General features: G+C 45.0%; 1 protein-coding gene and 1 long non-coding RNA gene across 4 annotated transcripts in view; one reads left to right on the top strand and one right to left on the bottom strand.

Moving 5' to 3' along the window:
- LOC113929494 overlaps positions 1 to 6,084 on the bottom strand; it is a 36,658-nt gene extending 30,574 nt beyond the window's left edge. For 2 of the 3 annotated variants that reach the window (XR_003522213.2, XR_003522214.2), the window contains exon 1: positions 4,161 to 5,050. This is a non-coding gene — a long non-coding RNA (uncharacterized LOC113929494). Of the gene's footprint in view, positions 1 to 4,160; positions 5,051 to 5,954 lie in introns of those variants that run through there. The other variant, XR_003522215.1, reaches the window with a different exon arrangement.
- Positions 5,960 to 16,758, top strand: part of OTULIN (OTU deubiquitinase with linear linkage specificity) — a 31,457-nt gene continuing 20,658 nt past the window's right edge. The window contains 5 exon segments of the mRNA XM_027606425.2: positions 5,960 to 6,037; positions 6,039 to 6,219; positions 6,222 to 6,337; positions 6,339 to 6,553; positions 13,512 to 13,588. Coding sequence (XP_027462226.2) covers positions 5,960 to 6,037; positions 6,039 to 6,219; positions 6,222 to 6,337; positions 6,339 to 6,553; positions 13,512 to 13,588 — 667 coding nt within the window.

Here is a 16,758-nt window from a genome sequence, read left to right as displayed (position 1 = left end):
GAAAAGGTAGTTACATCAATCCAAGGTGATTCAAAATGTTACCAAGTCGAAGGACTTACAAATTATAATTTCATCATATAACTTTTAGTTATCAAATTAGGAATGAACCAAAGGGGAAGCCGGAAACTAATTGGGATTGTTCTGGTGATGTCACTATATAGGCTTTTACATAGGCTTATAGATTTTTGTTATTTATTCATCTTGACATAAGAATAGGCTAGTTGTAATTATATCATAGTTCATAGGTTTACTTCTATTTCCTCTAAGAAACTCTAATTTTTGAATGATTTAGTTTAACACAGTTGCTCTCTAATAATTTGTAATTATTGTGTATTGTATATATTATGTCATGTCAGTAAAAATTTACATCTTCAATGTGCATATATTAAAAAATGTATGTGTACGTCTGTTTATTATGTACACTATAAAACATATACACAAAAGGAAGTTTAAAAAGGTTAAAGATGAAACATTGACATTAAAATTTTTCTATTGAAGTGCAAAATAAGAACAATGTGACTAGATATTCTTCATTATTTTGGAAAGTCTTGGTTTAACAGTTTGTGATGTGGCGATTTCATTTTTTCTATATAATAGACTTTATTTTTTGGAATAGTTTATATTTACAGAAGAATGGAGATGATAGTACAGAGTTTCTATATACTCTGCACCCAATTTTCCCCTCCTGATAACATCTTACATTGGTATGGTACATTTATTACAGTTAATGAACCAACATTGATACATTATTTTTTTTTAAAGAATAGCTTATTTATTTGAGAGAGAGAGGGAGCACAAGAGGGATAAGGGGAAGATGGAGAGGGAGAGAATCTCAAGCAGACTCTGTGCTGATGTGGAGCCTGAGCTGGGGCTCAATCCCATGACCCTGAGATCATGACCTGAGCAGAAACCAAGAGCTGGACGCTTAACTGACTGAGCCACCCAGGTGCCCCAATACATTATTATTAACCAAGGTGATAGTTTACTCGACTTCTCTTTTTTTTTAAAGATTTTATTTATTCATGAGAGAGAGAGAGAGAGAGAGAGAGAGAGAGAGAGGCAGAGGGAGAAGCAGGATCCCCTCTGAGCAGGGAGCCCGATGCGGGACCCGATCCCAGGACCCTGGGATCATGACCTGAGCTGAAGGCAGACGCTTAACCATCTGAGCCACCCAGGCGCCCTACTCGACTTCTCTTAAGGAAGGTTTGTTTTGTTTTTTTTTTCTTTTGTTCCGGGATCCCATCCAGGACACCACATTACATTTAGTTGTCAGTCCATCTCCTTAGGCTCCTCTTGACTGTGATAGCATCTCAGACTCTTCTTCTTCTTCTTTTTTAAGATTTTACTTATTTTTCAGAGAGAGAGAAACAGAGCACAGCAAAGGGAGCAGCAGGGAGAGGGAGAAGCAGGCTCTCTGCTAAGCAAGGAGCTGATGCGGGACTCGATCCCAGGATCCTGGGATCATGACCTGAGCTGAAGGCAGACACTTAACTGAGCCAACCAGGCATGCCGCTTCTTGTTTTTGATGACCTTGACAGTTGTGAATAATACTAGTCAACTATTTTGTAGGCTGCCCCTCTAATGGAAATTGTAACTTGTCCAGTGTTTTTCTCATGATTGGACTGGGGTTACAGGTTTTTGGAAGATCACAGAAGTGCAGAGCCATTTTCATCAGATCACATCTATCAAGGTTACAATCCATTGACATGATTTATTGATGAGCTCAGGTCACATGGTAACTTGTGACTCATGGAGAAGCACTCACTCTCTAGTAAAGTCCAGTACCAGGCTGAAAGCTGTTTCTCAAAACAGAGGATCGCGGGGCTTTAGTCCCAAATCCTAAGATTTGCCTTGTGATTCACTTATAAATGCTTGCCAAAGATTCTAAATAGCGGTTCTATCTGCCTCTGCCACGTCAAGCTCCATTGGATCTACTGGATCCTATGACCCAAATGTCAGAGCAACTTGCACAATTGCCTGGACCTGTGGCAGAGACTTCTCTTTTCTCACTAGGTGTTGTGCCTCTTCCTTTAGTAGTTACTTCCTTTAGTAACAACTTCTTCACCTTAGAAGTGATATCTTGATATACCCCATACCACCAGACCCCTAGTAATTTCAGGAAGGCCCTTGAATTTTGGAGGATTTATTTTCCATCCTCCGATGTGCAAATATCTTACCAATATGGGTACAGTAATCGCTACTTCCTGCCTACCAGTGCCAATCAACATATCATTTTCAATATAATGGACTAGTGTGATTTTCTATGGAAGGGAAAGGAGGTCTTTGCAGATTGAATCATGGCACAGAGCTGAAGAGCTGATATATCCTGTGGTGGGACAGTGAAGGTGAATCACTGGCCTTGTCAGTTGAAAGTTAATTCCTTCTGGTAGGCTTTTTCAACAAGTATAGAGGGAAAGAGCATTTGCCAGATCAGTAGCTACATACCAAGTATTAGGAAACGTGTCGATTTGCCCAAGCAATGGAACCACATTTGGAATAGCAGTGCAACGAGAATCACCACATAATTCAGTTTATGAAAATCCACTGTCATTCTCCCAGATCCATCTGTCTTCTGCACACGCCAAACAGGCAAGTTGGAAGGGCCGAAGCGGCCACCACAGCCCCTCCCACCGTCAAGTCCTTGATGGTAGTGCTAATCTTTGCAACCCCTCCAAGAAGGTGGTATTGCTTTTGGTTTACATTTTTATAGGCAGAAACCATTCTAGCGGCTTCCATTTGGCCTTTTCTACCATAACAACCTTTACTCTGCAGCTCAGGGGATCAACGTGGGGATTCTAATGGTTCCTGGGCATGTCTATTTTAATTACACATTCTAGAACTGGGGAAGTGACCACAGGATGTGTTCAGAGACCCACTGGGCCTAAAGTGAGAAGAACCTGAGCTAGAACTCCTTTAATCACTTAACCTCCACAAGCCCCTACTCTGGCTCGTAGACACAATGATGTTGTGGGTTTCCACGAATCAGTGTCAAGTTAGAGCCATTGTCTACTAATCTCCCAAAGTCTGATTATTTCCTTCCCTGCAGTGGGCAACCACCCTGGTAGATGGCCATAGGGCCCTTTGGGGAAGACTGGGAACAAATTAATAATATACATTTTTAGCAAGGGAGCAAGGTACTGCCCCAAGAGGACTTGGCCTCTCCTTCATTCAAAGAGTTCTGAGTGCATAAACTGGCTCAAGTATGGAAAATGATAGAGGGGCTGTGACGCTCTGTTCTGGTGGTGCAAGTTAGGACTTCTTTTTGCTAGACCTAGAACCCTTCTGCTAATACCAAGTATGAATTTAGGAGATTGTCCATTTCTTTTTTTCCCTAGGGACACTATGATCAACTGCCAATGTCACAGGTCTCTGCAAGTCAGACAATTCTGATTACTGCTTCAGTTCAGCTGTCTATTACAGTAACGACCCCCATCCAGTTTTTGACAATTAATGCCACCTCTTGGTCCCTGCCAACCTAGGATCCCATTATCCCCACTGCATTTAGGAATCCCAGTTTGATGGTGGTAGTTTCCACTAGGATCCCATTATCCCCACTGCATTTAGGAATCCCAGTTTGATGGTGGTAATTTCCAAGATTTATCTGAATACACAGAAAAGCAATTGCATATCTCTTCAAAGATGCTGGGGCTTCACTCATAGATTTACTTCTCACAGTCATGAAGGGTAATGTCCTTTGGACCCTCCTGGGGTGGGTGAACAGGTCTTACATGATAAATCCACACTAACATGTCAACCCCCTTGCCCCCAAGCCTTTGGATACCTTCCTCAATAATATCCTAGGCAGTTCTGGCACTTCATTTAGTATAGGTACTTTGGGGAGGATGGAAGTCAACTGATCAATAGGGTTTTGCTTAGGTGCTTCTCATAGTGGGCCCAGTGGGTCCCTAAACCCATCTTATGATGGTTTTCCCAGATTTACATGCATAATAGAAAAAGACATACTCAGCAACCATTCAAACAAACTGTTAAGCTTTTTCTAACCCTTGGAGATAACATGTTGTATCTAGAATATCTGCTTGGTGGGCCCTTATCAGTAAATTCAGCCTGATAGAATTTTGTAAGTCTGTTAGTTTCCTAGGGCTGCTACAGCAAAGTACCACAAACTGAGGGATTAAAAAACCAGAAATTTAGTCTCTTACGGTCCTGGAGGACAGCTGCCTGAAATCAAGTTATTAGCAGGGCCACGCTTCTTCTGAAGGCTCTTTGGGATCATCTTTCCTTGTCTTTTCCTAGATACTAGTGGCCCCCAGCATTTCTCTGCATATTGTTACAACACTCCGATCTCTGCCTCCATCTTCATATGTCCTTATTTCCTGTGACTATATATTTCTGCATCCTCTCCTCTTATAAGGACACCCATTATGACCTCATCTTAACCTCATCTACAAAGACCCTATTTCCAAATAGGTCACACTGAGATTCCAAATGGACATGAATTTTGGGAGACATTATTCACCTCACTATAATCCCACATCCTTAATAGCCACTGGAAATATAACTCCTATATTCTTTTGCATGCTCTGAGTATTTTTAGCATGTGTATTTATTTTTCAAAAAAGGAAAAAACCCACCCTATAGTTCTTTGCTTCAAAATACAAACATTTACCCCCATTTCCCCAGTTTTTTGGAGAAATAATGGATACACATCACTGTTATGAATTTAAGGTGTATAGCACGATGGTTTGATTTACATATATTGTGATATTACTGTAATTGGTTTATTAGTAACCATCATCTCATATAGATACAAGAAAAAAAAATCTTGTTATTAGAATTCCTAGGATCTACTCTTAACAGCTTTCCTATGTATCATACAGCGTTAGACATAGTCATCACGTTGTACATTACATCCCTAGTACTTCTTTATCTTATAACTGGAAGTTTGTGCCTTTTGACCACTTTCCTCCAATATTCTTGGAGGAAGAAATATTCTTTCCATCCAGTTTCTCCCTTTGATGCCCACTACTATCTAGTTTCCCCAATCTTTTCTCTAACAAAGTGATCTTTTAAAATAGTCGCCACCGGGCGCCTGCGTGGCTCAGTCGTTAAGCGTCTGCCTTCGGCTCAGGTCATGATCCCAGGTTCCTGGGATGGAGCCCCACATGGAGCCCCACATCGGGCTCCCTGCTCCGCGGAAAGCCTGCTTCTCCCTCTCCCACTGCCCCCTGCTTGTGTTCCTGCTCTCGCTATCTCTCTCTGTCAGATAAATAAAATGTTAAAAAAAAATAAAATAGTCGCCACCTTCCAACTTTTAGCGAGGATCAAGCACAAGCTCCCTCCCTAGCGTAAGGAAGCTTTTCTCCATCTGGTCTGCAGCATCCTTCTTCCAGTTTCATCTTTCAGTAAAATCTCCTGCTACCTACCTGTTTTGTCCCCGAATACTTGCAGGTTTCTGAACTGCCCATGGGTTCCCTTCCTCCATACCGTGGTCCTGCACTCTGCTTTGGTAATACCCCTTGCACCCCTGACTGCTCCTCATCTTTAGAGGCTTCTCCTCTATTCTCTTTCCAGAGATAAAACATTTCGCTCTCTCCTGATCTTTGAGGTTTCTTAACATTTTCCCCTTTGCTCCTTTTCCCCTTACACCAAATTTCACTTTAAAGAATACAGCCCACACTGTGCTGAGCTTGCTCAACTGCACAGTAGAACAAGTTCACCCTTCCGCCCTCACAGTGGGGAGGGACCTAACTCCCAGCCCTGGAGCGACAAGCTGACCCCACACCCAAGACCAAAGCTCTCCGGGCTCGGGGGCGGGTCGTGACGGAGCTGTCACTCGGGGAAGGCCAGGCAAGCCGCACATCACTCAGTCTGCCCACATCCTTCGTTTTATGGTTGACGAAACCCCGCCCAGCTCTGAAGCCCAGGCTGACACAGCAATGTGCTCAAAAGCGTTGGCGCTCTTCACACCCTGGGCTGGCCTTCCTCCTCCTCACCGAGGATGCGTTCCTCCGCTCGTCCAGTGTTTTCCGTTCCTCTCCCGTCCCCGGCGGGCCGCAACATCCAGGGAAAGCCAGGCAGACGCGCGGGGAACTCCCGGAAGTACCAGCTGTGTGGAGCATGCGCAGTGTCCGCGCCCTGCACGCCGTCCTAATCGCCCACGGCTCAGCCGGCGCAGCAGCTTGCGCAGGCGCCGCGTCCAAGGGCTCCCCGCCCACCCCGTCCTAGCGGGCCACACCCCCTCATCGCGGGTCAGAGGCCGCGGGGCGGCCGTGACGCGTGCGGAAGCGTCCCGCGCAGCTTCGGAAGCCCGCGAGCTGTGGAGCGGCGGCGGCCACGGCCGGGCGCCCCGACGGGAGGGGCCCTGGATCGCTCGGAGGCGGCCGAACCGGTGTGTCGCCGCCGCCGCCGGCGGCCCCATGAGTCGGGGCACCATGCCCCAGCCCGGAGCGTGGCCGGGCGCAAGCCGTGCCGAGAAGCCGGCGCGGGAGGCGGGGGCCGCGTCTCCGGGCCCCGCGAGAGCCGCGGCGCGGGAGGGCGGGAAGGCGGCGGCCGGCGGGCAGCCGCGGATCGCGGTGCGGTGCCCAGCCGAGCAGTGAGTCGCGGGGCGCAGCGGGGACGGGCGGGGTCGCCGGGCTTGTTCCCCTCGGGAAGGCTGGGCGTGGGCTGGGCTGGGCTGGGCTGGGCTGGGCTGGGCTGGGGAGTAGCCGGCGGAGAGCCCTTCGCATCTTCGGTTCTGGGTAAGGTCGTCGGCGACGGGGAGGAATTCGAAGACACTCGTATCCAGTGTCCGTACAAATATTTTTTCGCAGGGCCCGGGGTCTCACAATTCTGGTCACCCAGTGCCCCCTGGTTTTACATCTGAATAGCTCTAAAGTTAAAACAAAGCTCCAGGAACTTGGGAAACAAACCGGAAAAGCGTACTGTTATAACTAACTCCCAGTGAATCTTTCCTCCGACATGGTTGGGGAAGGAAGTAAGGTTGCTTCTATCACAGCCAGAGGAAAACTGAACCATGCGACAAGTTTGTTCTTGGAAGGCAAGTCGCCGCTTGATGAGCGCCCCACCTGTTGAACAGACTTTGGACGGAGTCTGATCGAATTCTCTTTTGCCCATTAACGGCTTAACTAGCTGTCCCCTCCCCCTTTATTTTTAAATACGAAAGGCAGCGCTGGTTAGGTCAATTATTTAGTGAATTGTAAAGAAGGCAGCATAAAGGCAGGCGTTTGTAGCTTTAGCAAGGGCCTGGGAGTGAGATGGAAGCAGAATATAGACTTGAAGGCTGAAACTTTTTCTACAGTTTCAGGTCCTAGGCACATATAAATGCTTTTGAATTCCAAAATTGATGAAAGCACTCATAACCATTTTGACAGATAGCTTAATTGGCTGGCAAGTGGAATTGTGAGGTGTGTTCAAATGTGATGTTGTTGGCGTTTTCTGAAAAGGGGTCCTTGGCAGGCCTGCTATGCAGGTAGTGTATTACAACGGTGATGTGCATGGTTCTTTACTATGGGCGTTGACATTCTCATTTATTGAGCACCTAAGTCCTCTGGGATGGTATTGTCCACACTTAATGTGTTAATGGCTACTGGGAAAGATTTTGGAGTAGGCAGTCTCAAACTCCTGACTGTGCAGGTAACCTCAGTGCAGCTGACCAGGTGTGGACCATGGGTTTCTGGAGAGCTGTGTCCATCACTGTTGGGGTCAGAGTCCACTAAGTTCTACCCTCTGCTTGCTGGATTTTCTGTATTTAAAGAGTCCAAATATCCTGAATTTTTAATGAAATATCCTGATTTTTAAAGAGTAGCATTTTATTTTTTAACTGAAACCACTGTGCAGGCCCATGTGTGAGCTGATGTGGTTGGTCTCTGGCTGCAGGTTTGCTCTCTGGGTTAGAGAATGACCTCAGACTCTGCAGAGGGTAAAGTAGGATGGGCAGTGGCGGGGAGTGAGGGGGTGGGGTGTGGGGGTGGTCTTCTGCTTCTGCCCCTCCACAGTCCATGCTGGTTTCTAACTGCTGCTGACTTCCTCTTGCCCTGGTGGTCAGAGCTGTGACTCCCCGGTTAGAGACCCTCCCCCTCAGAAGTTGCACTTTAGCCTTGAGTGGAGCATTCTCATGCCCCTTTGAGATGTAGAAACTCTGAAGCCAGAACCATGTTCCTAAAAGTATTCATAGTTACTTGGCAAGTTTTTCTGCTGGATGTGGTTTCCAGAGTCAGAACCTGGGGAAATAGGCCCATGGTGGGAAGGAGCACTCTTTCCTGATGAAAAGATTTTGAGGCACACCCCTTCTTACTGCTGTCAGTAGATTTACAGACAGTCTGAAAGGAATCTAAGAAAAAAACCCAGCCTTGGTTTGTCATTTACACATAGGAAACTGAGTTGCAGATTCCAGAGGTGCTTCTTGACCAGGGAGACAGGGAGTAGGTTTCAGGGCCAAGTTCCCTGATGCCTTGGTGGGAACCTACCTCCATCTTTTTCTGGCGTTTTCAGCAGAATCAGGCAGAGGAACATGATTTATAATGACCTCTCCCCTTCCCTCCTCTAGCTCACTTGAGAGCTGCCATTGGCTGGCATCCCCTGGACAAGCCCTAAGGATGGCTCACAAGGTGACTTACGGTCTGATTTGAAGAAGCCTTAGGTCACACCAGATTTGGTTGACTTTTCTTGGAGCTTCCTCACTGTTTCTGTGAGCACATCTGCTGTGCTCTATCCCCTGCTCACCCCACCCCTGCATTTGAAACTGAGGCTGTGTCCAGTTCTTGCCTTTAGCTAAGTAAGCTACCGTCCTTGAGGACCAAGATGGTCCTGAGACATGGTCAGTGGCCAGGCTAGACGTGCTTAGGGAATTGAGAAGCAAGTCTACTTCAAGGCCGGTCTTTGTCTGCCTGATGAGGGGACATGGTTTGAATCTAGGGTCCATATGCTGACTGTGTGTGATGGGGAGCAAATGTCCGTGAACCCCTCTGAAATTGAAGGTGAAATTTAATGTGTGTTTGTTTTTCTGGGCTGAGGTTCTGATGAAAGCTATGGATTTTCCCAAAAGGGCTGTGAACAACGAGTTTCTAAACCATTGTTCTTGGGTGTTGCTAAATGTGCTGTTGTACGAAAGTGTTTTCCCACTCGCCTCACTCCTTAGCTCCCATGGGATATGTTTGATGGGGTACCAGCCACTCCCTCCTGCCCCTTCTCCCACCTGGAAGTAAAGACTGTTTCAGACCTCATTGTTGAGGATGTCTGGGTTGTCCCCAGCTACCTCTGGAAGTCACGTGGAGTAGCATGAGCCAGTCATGGAAAGTCCACTTGCAGAAGGGAGATGGAATTTTGGCTTGGGTGCCGGTACTTTCCTGCATTTGATGTGTTGTTCACCCATCTCTACAACCGCTAAGTGGTAGAGAAAGGCTGGGTTGAGTGGTCTTTGCTTTTCCTGTGCCTTTGTGGGAAGGTACGTTGGTGTCACAGTGGTTGACACTGTCTTACCAACACTGCCTGGGCCGTGGGTCTTCTAGGGTAGGCCACGTTAAGCATGAACTACAGTGTTCAAGTTCAGAAAGCTGAACAAAGCCATACTTAGCTTTTTTAGACAACTAAGGGGGACTTAATGCAAATGTTCATAATGGTGAGTGATTACAATGCTGTCTTGTTAGTTTTGCATATATGTTAGAATTGACTTTTTTCATATTACATGTATCAGAAATGGAAAAATTGGCTCTACAGAAATGTCTTGCTTCGCTGAGCTCTGTGTTTCTAGTTGATAGCTTTTGTTCTTGGCAATAGTATAATTTTGTCTCTATGTAGTAAGCATTTTTTAATTAAATTTTGAAACATTTATTGTTATGCAGGTCTTTGAACAGAGCAAGAGAGGTTATAATTTGGTCTGCAAAATCATGTAATTTCTTCAGTCATGTATATTGCCTTTATATTAATAAAATATTTCATCTCTAGCTTAAGAGAAAACCAGAGCTTGAAAATACACACTTTAAAATTACTACGTGCTAAACTAAGAATTTTCTCAGTAGAACTTATTAGGATTTTGGTTTTAAAATTTAACTCAGTTGTGTAATTGTGCATGACTCACATGCCATTGTCCCCAAGAAATCGAGTCACTTTTAGGACTTTGTCTTACCTTTCTAGCTATCTGTATGTTTTCTAGAAGGAAACCTTTTGCCATAGTGATCATTTGAGTCTTTGGGTTTCAGTGGCCTCTTTAGTGCAAAATGGTAAGCACTCCCCATCCCCACCCCAACTTGACATATAAACACAAAAGATTACTAAATTTCTGAAACTGGTCAGCATCGACGATTTCATCTTACAATGCAATGTCCTTTTTCTTTTCATTATTTCACTGTCTTCCCTTCTCATAACAAAAATTCAAACCTCTAGTTTAAATATAATAAATATACAACAAACAAATAATATATAAATATAAGATATAAATATATATGTGTAATATAGAAATCTTTTATTTTGTCATTTTCAGCCTTAATATTTTGATACTTAAAAAGGTTAAAGCAAAAGATTATTGAGTGAGCTATTTTCTTAAATAAAATTTTTATTTTTCTTGTTTTCACAAATCTCTCTCCCTCTCTCTCTCTCTCTCTCTCTCTGGTTGGTTGTCCTTATGTTGGATGACTGTTTTATTTTGGCTGTTAAGTATCTTCTTTCCTGACCATAGTCATTGAATATATTGCTTGAACTTAAAATTTATTCTCTCTCCAAGGAATTAGAACTTTAGTATCATTTTTAAGGTGGCCTTTAAAGGCCATATTACAGTTTCCTTAGTGGCCTAGTGAAGCTAGCAAATGTCCTTGGATACTTGTCCTTGGTGGCCAGGGAAGTTAGCAAACATTTGTGCACCAGGATCTGAATGAAATCTGGTTGTGGTTAAAGTAATTTGCGTGCTGGCCTCCCATTTACCCATTTCTGCTTTGCTGCTTTTGTATCTCTTGAATCAGTGCTTATTTCCAATAATCTTCCTTTCTACTCTGTCTTCCCTCCACATTTAGTTCTCACGTTGATTTCTTTTCGTTCCATTCCTCCTGGCCTTTGTGGGAATTTTTATGTGTGGCTGTACCAAGAGATGCTTGTTTGGAGAACTTCCTCTGGGCACTGGTGTTGCAATTGCATTTGGGGTATTTTGCAGATTCAAAGGAAGAGGGCAAATGGGGAGGCAAATGTGCCTGTAGCAGAGCCACAGAATTCACTTGAAGTACAATCTTTAACAACACGTAGATTCATAGTCTGGTAGGACTTAAGACCTGGGAGAGGAACCGTCTGGATCGTACAGATCTTGTCCTCTCTTCTCACTTTGAAGATGAGAAAAACTATGGCCCAGATTAGGGAAGTGGCTTGCCTGAAGACATGCGTCTGATGATGTCAAGAAAGTAGTTCACTTCAGTGCTTGTTTTGTAGGCTCAGAGTTTCTCTCCGATTTGATAAAGCTGGGAAGGAGGCCAAAAGATATGATGAAATTATTAAAAGAACTAACACATTTAGTCACTTTTGATTTTAGGCATTTGTTATATAGTCCCTGTGAATCTGGTTCCGGTTTGCTTTTACCCCTGGCCATGGGCTTCCTGGGTGACACCATACTTTTTACTTGGAATCTCATGGGGGTCAGGGAACATGGAAAATACCTTTTCCTAATATGTCCCCTCAGCCCTACGGTATTTCAAAAAATAGGCACACACACCATTACCTTTATTTAGAGAGGAAAAAAAGGAATAAGAAATGACATTGGGTGAATTGTTTGTTAGTACTGTGCACCAGTCGTGTAGTATGAGAATAAGAATAGCAAACTTTTTGGAGAGCTGATATTTTACGTGTGTCCATTTTCACAACAGTCTTATGAGGTGAGTTCTCTCACTCCTTTTTACAGTGGTTACATTTAAGTGGTTAAATTTAGGCACGGAGAGGTATAGTTACTTCAATTCCATGGTCACACACGCAGGGCTAATGAGGGCTGGAGGGAGGAGTGGTTAAAACCTGACCTTGTCACTTCTGGGTCCCTGCTCTAGCCATGACACTCTATAGCCGGGTCACCCATACCACGTGTGTCCTGATGTCTTAGGCAGTGAGCCATTCCAGCAGAGGGAATGGATTGAGCCAGTCACAGGTGTAAAAGCATAGGCTAAGTGTTGGTCAAGTGTTTGGACTGAAGCGGGGGTGTGTGTAGAGGAATCATGGAATACAGGCTAGTGTGGTGGGTTGGGTCCACCACATAAGGGACTTCCCTGCTTATTTGGGAATTAAAGGGTTTCAGTGAGGTGGGGGAAGGTGAGTATGTTAGATTTCCCACTTCAGTCTCCTTCTCACAGTATCCCTTCATCTGCTCACCTCTTCCTCTTTCCCCCTGCTACGCTGGGCCGTGTACCAGGAGCTGGGCTGTCGCGGGAATTGGGGATGGGAGTATCTCAGGTCATTCGCTTAATTCCTTATTTGTTACTGACCTTATTAACGCCTTCCTGTGTTTCCTTGTGCCTGGAGCCTCTTGTCTTGTGTGGAGATTGGGCTGTGCTGTCATGGGGAGGAAGCATAGGGAATTGGGGCTCTGGTTACACTTTATGTGGACGTCGGCCAGTTGCCTCGCTATCAGCTCTGGGGGTCTCCTCTACCCTGAGAAGTACTTGGCCCCTGTCAGTCCCTGAGCCCCTCTGGGGGTTTACTGTCTTACCATCCAGCAGATGTTCCTTCACTGGCATGGAGGCTCTGTTGTCCTCGGTCATTTACTGTTTCTTTGTCCCCTTTTGGACTGTTTGGGCTTTCACATGTCTTGTGGTTTTAGTAAAGATAGGGTTGGTATTTCTGTTTCTCCTCATTGTCAGGTTGTGGCTTATCTTGAGGGGTAAAGGCGATAGTCCTTGTCTAGCACCCAGTGGGCTTTTTTTCCTTTCTGGTACATAGGTTCTTGTTCACTCACTAGATGAGACTAGAGACTTAAGAACGAAGTCAGTCAGAGTGGCAGCACTTCAAGTATGTGGGACGGGAGGGATTTGCTCAACAGATTGTGGCTGGCTACTTCAGAGTAGGGGGTCAGGGAGCAGGAGGAGCCTTGGGAGGTTTTTGAGCTTTGGGGACTTACAATAATTGATATTCTCCTATCCTTGTTTTTAAAGCGGTGATTGTAAAATTTGCTTGTGACATAATAAAGCACTTGGCCTTCATTCCTGTGTAAATACTTTTATTAGTACTGTCTCCATTCTTGGAACTTGATAGGATCGTGACAGGGCTTCATTGATAAGACACATGCTAGGATGCTTACCAGTGTGGTCGAGCCCACATTAATAGATGTTCCAGTTAAGGAGGCCTCAGAGCCGTGTAGCCGGTGGAGTGATGTTAAAGTGTCTCACTTAAATTAAGAAGCTCTGAAGTGGAATGGTAAAAGCATGAGCATCTGAGATTTAAGATCCATATTTATATCAGATCATCATCAGTGTAATATGAAAAAAGTTAAATGTTTCGTGTCTGATAAATTTTTTAAGCAAGTGCATATTGTAACAGGGAAAATGTCAGTTCAACAAATTTTTGAAATGTCTGATTTGGTGTGATTTCAGTGAGGAGGACATGTATCGTGACGCGGATGAAATAGAAAAGGAGAAAGAATTACTTACACATGAAAGAGGGTTATCAGGTATGTTTGGAATTGTTTTATTCATAGAGTTCTTACTATTTACAGTAGAAAATGCAGTAAGTTGATATATCCATTTTCATAAAATGCTGAGATGTGCTTCCTAGGAAACATTCTTATGCATATGGTCTTAGCTGCATCTAATTATTCATTTTGCTGAGGTATGTTTGGGGAATACTGTTTCTTGAGGTTTTAAAATTGTAATGCAAATATTCTCCTTGTGTTCTTTACATTCACATCATTTTTGCACCTGTGAGGATTTGTTCACTCTCTTGACACCACCCTCTCTCAGTCCGTGATTTCCTTTGTATTCTTAGAGGGAGTGTTTGGAGTTGAAATGCACTTTTCACTTCAAATGGAAGGACTTCTTGGGAAGCTGGCTCCCTCCCTGTGTCTTTGCACACACATGGCCATGTGAATTTGGTTGACTTGTAGAAAAAATGATCATGGGATCAGCACGAATTCTCTCATCATGTCATGACCTTTTGTCCATGTTTCTGCTCAGTCAGGCCTGCTCTTTTGCCCCCACCCCTCAGACCCCTGTACCTAGGGGCCCGTTGCTGCTAGGGGGAGGCAGGACCCCTGGCTGCCTGTGCTGCGGGCAGGCCCGACTGGGCTGTCTGTGGAGAAGAACCCCCCCACTTCCCCGGCTAGCTTGGGCTGCAGCTGAGGGGATGCTGCACTTGGGGAATATGCCATAAGTGACTTGCAAGTGGCATTCTCTCTCATGGCCTGCTGCTGGTTAGTTCTGAGCACTAGCTTGCGTTTGGTTTATGGTTAACAAAAATACTGTCGTGTGTGTAGTTAGGAACAAATGATACAAAGTGGGGTTTTTGATCATTTTCAGGTCTTTTCTTGAGTCGTCCTCACAAGGAATTGGCGGAACTCTTTACTGTGGTAGTCACAGCAGACCAGCTTCTCTGTAGTTGTCCCGTCAGGCGAGTTCCTGGGGCCACCCGTCCCGGTCCTCCATGAACTGCAGAGGATGCTCGGTTTCTGCTGCCGCCATTGCACACCGTTCACTTTGGACTGGAGTCCTTGTTAGTCGTAGTCCTGAGGAGAAAGTGCTGCCTCCGTCGTTGTGTGTCCCCGCTGCCTTTGCAGGGACTCTTGCTTTCTCTGTCACTCTGCAGGCGCTCTGCTGTGGTTCGCCCTGTCCGCCGGGGAAGCCCTCTCTCCGCAGGTGTTTTAGCTTCTCAGAGAGCTGTGTCATTTCCGGCTCTCGTCTGAGGTTGCATCTCAGTCCTTCTGGGTTCTTGTCCTTGCTGAAGTAAGATCCTTTGGAAGTGCCTCTGTAAGGGTCTGACTGTGGGCAGCTCTGTTTGCTTGCAAATTTAATCTTATCTTTCTTTTTTAAGAACTCCACATGAGCAGTTTAATCTTATTGAAGATGGGTAGTTGACAGTACTGCGGTCAGACTTATCCTTGGTAGATAGTATGTCAGGTTTTTCTGTCTTCTCTCTGTCTTCAGTATTCTGCAGTTATTTTCTGCTGTCTCTTAAGTGTGGACTTTTAAAAACGACTGCTTGAGGTCTTTTTGAATCCCTCGATGCCTAGTTTTCATTAGTTTGGGAGAATTCTCAGCCATTATCTTATTCCCTCTACTTACTCCTTCCAGAACTCTAAGTAGATGTTTGCTCACCTTCAGTCATCTGAGGCTCTTCATGACATGCCCTTTCATAGATATTTTTATCTTGTAGCCTCTTTTCCATTCAGGACAGTTTCTTCAGGTTTGTTTTCTTTTTTGGAAAAGTTCTGGGGGCCTCTGGCTGGCCCAGTCAGTGGAGCCTGTGACTCTTGATCTCGGGGTTGTAAGTTCAAGCCCCACATTGGGTGTAGAGATTACTTAAAAATAAAATCTTAAAAAAGAAAGAAAGAGAAGTGCTGTTTTCTCCCAGATTTGCCTGGTCTCTTTTTGATAGTTTATTGCCTTTTGCTCATGTTTCTTACACCTTTTATTTCTCTCTCCCTCTTTTTTTTTTAAAGATTTTACTTATTTATTTAACAGAGAGAGACACAGTGAGAGAGGGAACACAAGCAGTGGGAGTGGGAGAGGGAGAAGCAGGCTTCCCGCCGAGCAGGGAGCCCGATGCGGGGCTCGATCCCAGGACCCTGGGATCATGACCTGAGCCGAAGGCAGACGCTTAACGACTGAGCCACCCAGGCGCCCCCACGCCTTTTATTTCTTTAAGTATTTAAAACATACTCTTCTGGGTCTCATAATTTCATTCTCTGAATATCTTGGCAGGTCTAATTATGCCCGTTGCTGTTTTTGCTTATTTCTTATTTCTTCAAAGTTTGAATTGTAAACTCAGCTTTTGCGTATCTGTGTAGGGCTTGTGTAGTCTGGCTTGAGTGGGAGAGAGTTCAGCCTTATTCTTGCCAGGCACCCGCTGTGTCACCTACTCTGGGCCACATTATGTTAATTTCTAAATTTGGGTTTCCAGGGTCTGGTGGCTGGTCTCAATTCCCGTCCTGTCCCTGTATGAGAGCCGGCCTGTGGTTATGAATTCTCAGGGAGACTTTCTCTTTCCCAAGCCAGAGCCCAGGCCAAGGCAGAAAGTTTTCTTATGCTCTCTGTTAGTAAAAAAACACTCTTCGCTAACAAGGGGGTCCCAGGGTCAGCGAAACTATGGCTCCCTGGCCAAATTGGGTGTGCTACCTGGTTTTATAAATAAAGTTTTATTGGAACTTCTTATTTACCTGTTGTCTGTGGTGGCTTTCACACATGGTAAAGTTGACCAGTTGTGATGGAAACCTTATGGCCCTCAGAGCCTATGTTACTTACTCTCTGGCCCATTACAGAAAAAGTGCGATTCTTCTCCTCCCCGGCCCACCCTCTGACCCAGAGGCCCAGCTTTCTCAAGTTCAGTTTTAAGTTACCGTCTTTCCAGGTTCTGAATCCTTGTCTTTGTTGCCATATGGTGGTTAAGAACCAGTTATTTGAGCTCCTGATTACCCCTCTAGTTTTCAGCTTCTCCTTTGGGTTTGTTTTGGGTTTTTTTTTTTTTTTTTCTTTTTTTTTTGACATTAGTAGTGTTCTTTCTTGGAAACAGTAACAGTCTGTGTAGTTTGCACTTAAACAAACTGTCTTAAACTCGAAGCTGCTTGAGGTCAGGGACTGCCTGTTCTGTGCCTCCACTTCTGTCCTAAAGGAGGGCGTGCAGGAGCTG

Source organism: Zalophus californianus, chromosome 5 (assembly GCF_009762305.2).
Source record: "Zalophus californianus isolate mZalCal1 chromosome 5, mZalCal1.pri.v2, whole genome shotgun sequence".
Lineage (NCBI taxonomy): Eukaryota > Metazoa > Chordata > Mammalia > Carnivora > Otariidae > Zalophus > Zalophus californianus.
The sequence above is the reverse complement of the archived record's forward strand: the minus strand, read 5'-3'. Positions and strand labels throughout refer to the sequence as shown.